Here is an 8,486-nt window from a genome sequence, read left to right as displayed (position 1 = left end):
ACATGTTAAATTTTGATATATTGTCTAAATAATTGTGTGATAGTTACATATAAAAAAGATTTTATACTGTTCTTTTTATGGAATAAAATAGAAAGAATATCATAAAATTTGTATTGGTATATGCAACAATTAGTTTATATATATAAAAAAATCTTAAATTGTGATGTTGTTATCAAAATTATAGTACTTTTTATTTATATAATTTAATTATTTGTATACGATATTCATTAATTTTTTTAGGGTCGATACTCATTAAATTTAATATTATACTTATTAAGTTGATAATAATATTATTATACAATATTTTAAATAAAATAATAATTAAATAAATAAAAAATTAATTTTTTTATTAGTCGGTCGAACTAAAAAATAATGATATTTTTATATAATTTATTTAAGAAAATATATAAAATATACCTTGATTCGTGCATCGCACGAGAAAGCATACTAGTTATCTTATAAGCGAGTATTTCACAAAAATAATTCAATTATGATTTTTTATTTTTATTAGGGTTAAGGTGCAAATTCACCCTTGAAGTAGAGGCCCCTAGAGCGTTTATCTCCTCATTCTCGACTCTGGCGCAAACACCTTCTCATAGTTCAAGAAAATGGTACAATTAAACCCAGACCTCTAACGCCGTTAAATGTCTGGATTTAATTGCACCCTCTACTTCAGGGGTGGATATGCACCTTTTTTTTTTTTTTTTTTTCAATTTCGGCAACCCACCTCCGACATCAGCTTAGCCGCCTCCGTACTCATCGGTCATGTTGGCGGTGGGCAGTCGACTTGCACCTTGTCAGCTCGCATGCACCCAATCTCTTGGTCGTCGATGCTGTTGTGCGGGGCGATGAAGAAGCTGATGGCATTGCTCATGTTGGCGGTGGGCAGTCGACGACCAAGAAATTGGACGCGTGCGAATTGACAAGGTGCAAATCGGAGCCGATGAGTGCTGAGGCGGCTAAGCTGATGCCGAAGGTGGGTTATCGAAATTGGAAGAGAAAAAAAAGGTTAAGATGCATATCCACCCCTGAAGTTGAGGGTGCAATTAAACCCAGACGTTTAACGGAACTTAACGGCGTTAGAGGTCTGGGTTTAATTACACCCTTTTTTTGGACTATGGGGAGGTATTTGCGCCAAGGTCGAGAATGATGGGATAAACGCTCTAGGGGCCTCTACTTTAGGAGTGGATCTGCACCTTAACCCTTTTTATTATTATATTATTTTAATTTCATCCTTTTTTTTTCTCTCTAACAATGATTTTTTTCTCTCTCACTAAAAATTCTCTATCTAACTTATAAGCTTAATTATCTAAACATTCTGACAACTTATAATTTCTTAAAAAACTACTCTCTCCGTCCACGAAAAAACTTCCTAGGAGGAAGTGACACGAGTTTTAAGAAAAAAATGTTTAGTGTATTAAAAGTGAAGAAAAGTTGTTGAGTGTATTGGAAATGATGAAAAGTTGTTTTAATTAGTATTGAGAGTGATAAGATATAATTCAAAAATAAATAGGAAGTTTTTTATGGACATTCTAAAAAGAAAAAAATAAAAAGTTGTTTCGTAGACGGAGAAAATATATCTTATAAACTCTTGAAATATCTTACAAATTTTTTATATCATACGAATTTTTTTAAATAAGTTTAGCCAAACACTCCGGAAGTACAAATATGAAGACGAAACCAGAAGCTAAGTAAGAAAAATGAGTTTGTTTTTTAATTGAGCAAAAATCCTATTCACAAAGTATCAGAGGTGTTATTAAGGCTACATAGCCTAGTATCAGCAACATGCTTCTAATAAACAAACTTAAAAGCAATCTCCACCATGCACGTGGCAGGAATCAAGAACAGACAGCTTCACCAATAAATTCCAGCTAGCTCTTCACGCATGCAAACGCCTTTACTACAAAAGTTGAAGACCTTGTCTGTGAGTAATAAATGATGGCTGAAAATTCTCTTTTCGAGACCAAGAAAGTGACGGGCGGTTCCATCTGCAAGCCCTTCATTACGTCCATATTCGTCGGAATCATTCTGATTTGGGTTTACAGAGCAACTCACGTAATCCAAAATGGGAGGCTTGTTTGGATGGGAATGCTTGCAGCAGAATTATGGTTCGGCTTTTACTGGATCCTCACTCAGTCCCTTCGCTGGAATCGCGTTCATCGCCGCACCTTCAAAGACAGGCTCTCGCAGAGGTTTCCTTTTCTAGCTTAGTTTTATATAAATGCCTATGCCTTTTCAGTGTGTTGATTTCTTGGTTTATGAATACTGAATAGGTACGAGAATGATTTGGGTGGTGTAGACATTTTTGTGTGCACAGCTGATCCGAAAATAGAGCCGCCGATGCTGGTGATTAACACTGTTTTGTCAGTGATGGCTTACGATTACCCGCCGGAGAAACTAGCTGTGTATCTCTCCGATGATGCTTCCTCCGATCTCACATTTTATGCTCTCTTGGAAGCATCCACTTTTGCTAAGCATTGGTTGCCGTATTGCAAGAAATTCAAAGTCGAACCGCGGTCGCCACAGCCCTATTTCAGCTCAGAGTCTGCCCATTTGGAACCTTATCAGGCTCAACGTTTCGCTTCACTCAAGGTAATGGATACTCTCATATTTCGAACGGCATTGCCAGGTTTTTTTAAAAATTAATAATTGAATTTAAAGACTGCGTCGTGATGGACTAGAACGACCTTTCGCTTCAGGCATAAACCACTCTACACACATAGATATTGCCACTTTTGATGCTGCACAAGAGCTATAGGCTAAACCACTTTGCTAGATTTTGATATGGATTCCCCTTGTAGAATTGACGGAGTTAAGTGTAGTGTTCGCTTATTTTGGGATAATTGCCTCAAATGCACCAACTTTGGTTTTACACATAAATTTTAAATTTTGTCCAATTATACACCAACTTTTACCTTTTCTTTAGTCACAAATTCCACGTGGAAAATCAAGATCGTTATCTGAATCTGGGATTTGGGAGATAATCCAAAATAAGTAAAGTTTATATATTTTGGGATAAATTCCATGTCAGTTTTGATTTCAGATTTATGAGAAGATCTAAAAGAAGAAAGGCCTGCGGCTGTGTATCAATTTTAAAGTTCATGTATTTTGCGACGAGTTTTAAAGTTTATGTCCAAAATAAAAAAACGATCCAATGTTCGTGTATTTTGAGTCAATTCACTCTTTATTAATTTATTCACTGTTTCCTTGTAGGGCATGTTCTCTTTGGTTATAAAATTATCATGGAAAATAAGTGATAAACAAAATTTCACCACCCTTTAAATTCTTCCTTACTTTTTCTTCATTTCCTACAAAATAGAATTCTATTTTGCAGAAAATGAGGGGAAAAAAAGAAAGGAATTAAAGGGTGAAATTTTATTTATCCCTCATTTTTCATGATAAATTTACAAAGAAAGATAACACACCCTTATTGTTATCCATATTAGTTTGAGATCGATCTCGAGTTATGTGTGTCAACAAAATGTTTCTACTTTCAGAAAATGTGTTCTTCCTTTTTCACTTATAATGCATGGCAATTCAATTAGTTTTAACTCTTTTCCTTAATTTTTCCATATATGCACTGAAAGCATATTCTAACCATTTTGCTAAGTGTTTGTGCAGAAACTGTATGAAGATATGGAGAACAGGATTGAGCTAGCAAGGAAACTCGGGGCGGTTGCCAAATCTGCACTTATAGAGCACAAAGGATTCTCTAGTTGGGATTCTTATAGTTATAGGTCGCAAAAAGATCATGATGCCATGTTGCATGTAGGAGCCACATTACATCTCTGAAAATTTGTTTGATATTGATCCATAAACCGAGTTCTTTCAAGAATCTACAGGATGACATCTTGGTGCTTTCTGTTTATATTTTTCAGATACTAATTGATAGGGACAGAGAAGCAATGGATATTGAAGGGTGTAGATTGCCAACTTTGGTGTATTTGGCAAGGGAGAAGCGCCCCCAGCATTTTCACAATTTCAAAGCAGGAGCTATGAATGCTTTGGTGAGTTAGCAGTTTCTGAATATCAAATGGTTTTTTCTGCCTTTTAGATACATAAGTTAAAAATTGAGATTCTGCGAGTCATCAAAATAAGAGAAATTCTTCACGAAACAGATTATTGCGCAGCTGTTATAGTTTTGCAACTGTATCATGTGTGTAGATAAGGGTGTCCTCAGAGATCAGCAATGGATCTATAATTCTAAATGTTGATTGTGACATGTACTCTAATAATTCACAATCAATTCGAGATGCACTGTGCTTCTTTTTGGACGAAGAGAAGGGCCACGAGATTGCTTATGTACAATTTCCCCAGAAATTCCATAACCTTACTAGGAATGACCTCTATGGAGGCTCCGCGAGAGTTATGTCTGAGGTGAGTGCATAATTTTCATGATATCACTGAGCATACCGTAATCGTACTTTGTTTGCTTGTTTCCAATGATCTTTTGGCAATTCAGGTTGAATTTCATGGTTTGGATGGTTGTGGTGGACCTTCGTACGTTGGAACAGGCTGCTTCCACAGAAGGGACACTCTTTGTGGAAGAAAATTGAGCGAGGCTTCCATGTTCGAGTTCAAGGGAATGACCAATTCCAGAAGTGGAGAGAGTGGTGCTGAACTGGAAGAACGAGCCAAGGCATTAGCAAGCTGCACATATGAGCTCAACACTCAATGGGGCCACGAGGTTTCTCTCTCCCCCACCCTCTCTTCTGCAGGCATATATGTTATTTGTTATGTAAACATAAAATATATGACAATGTCGATGGCTCCATTACTGAACAGATGGGCTTGAAGTATGGCTGCCCAGTTGAGGATGTGATCACCGGGCTGTCAATCCAGTGCCGAGGGTGGAAATCTGTCTACTTCAACCCTGAAAGAGAGGCTTTCTTGGGTTTAGCGGCAACAACCCTTGATCAAACACTAGTACAGCATAAGAGATGGTCAGAAGGAGGCCTGCAGATTTTGCTGTCGAAATACAGCCCCATAACGTATGGACTTGGAAGGATAAACGCCGGCCTAATAATGGGGTATTGCACCTATGGCCTCTGGTCGGTTAATAGCTTTGCAACGTTATACTACTCTATCATACCCTTCTCTCTATCTACTCAAGGGAGTCTCCTTGTTTCCACAGGTACACAAATATATATGTTATGATTTGTGACTTTTGTGTATCAACAAATAGCCTTTTTATGTGATGTTCCAAACAAAAAGTATACAGGTCTCAAGCCTGTGGTTTGTTCCCTTTGCCTACGTGATGATTGCTGAGCACGTATATAGCTTTCTCGAGTATCTCTGGTCTGGAGGGACGGCCCTAGGGTGGTGGAACGAGCAGAGAATGTGGCTCTACAAAAGAACAAGCTCATATTTGTTTGCAATGACGGACACAATATTGAAGCTGTTCGGAATTTTTGATTCAGGATTTGTGATCTCAGCCAAAGTGTCTGATGCGGATGTGTTGGAAAGATACGGACAAGAGAAGATGGAGTTCGGAGACGCTCCTCCCATGTTCACCATACTGTCAGCACTAGCAATGCTCAATCTGTTCTGCTTGGTTGGTACGGTGATCAGAGTGACCCGGGCAGGCGAAATCGAGTCCTTCCATCGGACCTTGGCTTTGCAGATTGTTTTGTGTGGAGTTCTGGTTTTGATGAATTTGCCACTGTACAATGCTGCTTTTGTTCGAGCGGATAAGGGGAGGCTGCCGAGCGTTGTCACGTTTAGAAGTACGTTGGTGGCTCTTTCTTTGTGTAGCTTGTATTCGTTGCTGTAGAAATATTTAATTATGCTCATAAATTGTCAGCCAGAAATCTTGACTTCTTGGAGTAGCTATACATGGTTTTGGATTTATCAATGACCAACCATAATCGGTCATGGCTAAACGATAAAGAAAAAAACAATAAAAAAATATTAAAATCAAAAGTGCTTAATTAGGTTGCAGAACAACCTTTCTAACCTTAATTCTTGTGTTGACATGTGGCAAGTGCCATCATTCATGTGGCATTTTATAATTAAAAAATATGACAACAAATAATAAAATATTAAAAATATTTAGGTTGTAGTAGGTTATTGATAAAACATAAAGATTGTTAAAGGTTGTTAAATTATAGATTGTGTATAAGGATGGCGCCGCTCTTTGAGAACCGAAAAACCTAGCCCTAGTTTCCGATGGTTTCGACGGTGGAGGTTTCCAGCAATGTTTCTCCACAAACGTCGGGCGCGTCTCTTCAACAGCGCTCCCCGACTGTTCTTTCTCTCCAGAAGTTCCCTCATCCTGCTGCTCAGCGTGAGGCTGAAGGCTCCAGCGACGAGGCTGCTGCGCTGATTGTGGCTTCCGCCTCTCCGACAGCAGACAGAGGCGCCCTCAATCTCCCTTCGATCTCTGCAAATTTTGAACGACATTTGAAACCCTCTCTAAATGGGGTTACTAAGCAAAACTTTCAAGTTAATCTCAGGAACACGGTGAATGTCCCTGCTGCACCTATTTCTGTGAAATCGATTGAGCAACAGAACGTTTCATACGCTCGGATTACTGCCCCTCCAACTGTTCGACAGCCGGATTTACCAAATTTCGTGCCCTCTGTTCGGTTAGGCATGGTGATCAGGGTACTCTTGTTATACCACGTGATATATATTCAGGTTTCTCATTGAAAAAGTTTAAGCATGCTCTTATAGGCAGACTTTTGTTGAATAAAGGCGATAAGCCGAGGCAATCTCGTGAGTTAAAGGCGGAACTTTAATCACTTTGGAAAATTTCTTCTCCCTAGCACTTGATGCCGATGGGAAAGGGTTACTATACTCTCAGATTTCAGTTTCAAGAGGATAAAGCCACTGCCAAAGCTAATCTTTTATGGGATTTATCTGTCGGATCGCTTTGGTTACGTGATTGGGTACGTTACTTTAATCCCTACAAGGAACCTTCTTCTCTCGCTCAGGTGTGGGTTCGGATTTATTATTTGCCTGTGGAGTTTTGGCATCCTGAAGTTATTTCGGGTATTGGAAGTTGGCTTGGACAACCGTTGAAAATTGATGGAAATTCTATGACTGAAGATGTAGGACACTTTGTGCGTATGTTGGTTGAAATTGATTTGGCACAGCCTTTGCCGGTAACGCTTAATATTGATGGAGGGGACTACGCGTTTCCGGTGGAGTTCAGTTATGAATATCTTCCTATATTTTGTCATCGATGCAAGATTACGGGCCATTCGATGGAGAAATGTCGCAAGGGTGACAAATCACAGGGAAAGACAACAGATGAGGTGGAAAAGGGGGACAAAGGACCGGAAGGGCACGCTGTTGGAAAGGCGGTGGTGCAAGCTTCGGTGTTGCATGCTAACACTGAGGCTTTGGAGGTGGTAGATAAAGTTGTTGAGGTGAGGTCTGCTCTGACAGAGCGTGCTCAAGTGGAGCAGACCATGGGAGAGCAGCAGTCTGGGTCCTCTGGGAATTACTTTTCCCCTTTGGTGACGGCGGAGCAATCAAGTGAGATGGCTGACCATAGGTTATACGGGCCGGATTACGGCTGTGTTGAAGCAGATTATTCAACCGGCTAATAGTGACGAGGAGGTGGACGAGGATCTTGAGATGGAGACCCCGGCTGGGAAGAATGTTATAGACTCTTATACTCCAGATTTCGTATTAGTCGGTTAGAGGAACAGGTTAGCCAGGGAATGCAACTGCTTGTTGATCAAGCACCGCCTAAACGACGGGGACGTCCTCCAAAGGGTATGGAGCGTCCGCGCTCCCACAACCTTTGGAAGATAGCATAAAGAGTCGACTCCGTAATGCGGAGGAAATGGGTTATAAGCCGAGGGAGTTTGTTATCGATAATAGCAGAAGTGCTAGTATCTGTGTTATGAATAATATCTCCAAAGGACGTTGGTCGGATGAAATGGAGAAGGATGACTTCTGCAACAACATGGATTAGTGTTTTTAGGTGTTTTTGCGATTGAGTTTCTGTACGCTGAAGTATTAGGCTTCATACGTTTCTTTTGTTTTTTTCTTTCCTTTGATGAGCTCCTTCTCGAGTCTCGGGCCCCTAGTTTGCGTCCTTGTGCTTTCACGGGTTTTTTCTTTTTCTTTTTTATATAAAACTTCAATTTAATAAAAATAATAGATTGTGTATATGGAAGAGAAAGAAATAATTTTTTTATTAAAAAGCTGGGTTGATGTAGATTGTTGATAAAGATTAGCGCCAAATTTAGCTCCAAGTTAGGTTAGTGTAGGTTGTTAATTAAGCCTGAAAAAGACTGGTGTGGTCATTATCGCCAAATTTATCATTGTTTTTCTTTTCGATTGCACAGGAGTACGTCATGATATCGTAGCGAAAAATTTCGGTACGATAACGATATCAATCTTCTTTGATATATTAAATGATTTTGAAATGTAATTAAATGTATTACTCCATCCATTCCCTCTATCTTGATTTGTATTCCTTTTTTAGTTGACCCAACTAGCTTGATAAATTTTGTTATATGACAAAAGTT

The 8,486-nt window shown here is 39.1% G+C and overlaps 1 protein-coding gene and 1 pseudogene across 1 annotated transcript; both read left to right on the top strand.

The window, feature by feature from the left end:
- Positions 1 to 1,853: 1,853 nt before the first annotated feature.
- LOC131011440 (cellulose synthase-like protein E1) lies at positions 1,854 to 5,861 on the top strand (annotated as a pseudogene).
- A 918-nt stretch (positions 5,862 to 6,779) lies between these two features.
- Positions 6,780 to 7,553, top strand: LOC131008083 (uncharacterized). The gene has a single exon (XM_057934982.1). The coding sequence runs from the start codon at positions 6,780 to 6,782 to the stop codon at positions 7,551 to 7,553; it is 774 nt and encodes a 257-aa protein (XP_057790965.1).
- The last annotated feature ends 933 nt before the right edge of the window (positions 7,554 to 8,486 follow it).

The sequence above is a fragment of the Salvia miltiorrhiza genome, chromosome 2, assembly GCF_028751815.1.
Source record: "Salvia miltiorrhiza cultivar Shanhuang (shh) chromosome 2, IMPLAD_Smil_shh, whole genome shotgun sequence".
In the NCBI taxonomy this organism is placed as follows: domain Eukaryota; kingdom Viridiplantae; phylum Streptophyta; class Magnoliopsida; order Lamiales; family Lamiaceae; genus Salvia; species Salvia miltiorrhiza.
This window is presented reverse-complemented; position numbering and strand designations above follow the sequence as displayed.

Bases quoted from the DNA above. Each gene is read 5' to 3' on its own strand.
- LOC131008083 (XM_057934982.1), top strand. From the start codon at position 6,780: ATGGGAAAGGGTTACTATACTCTCAGATTTCAGTTTCAAGAGGATAAA.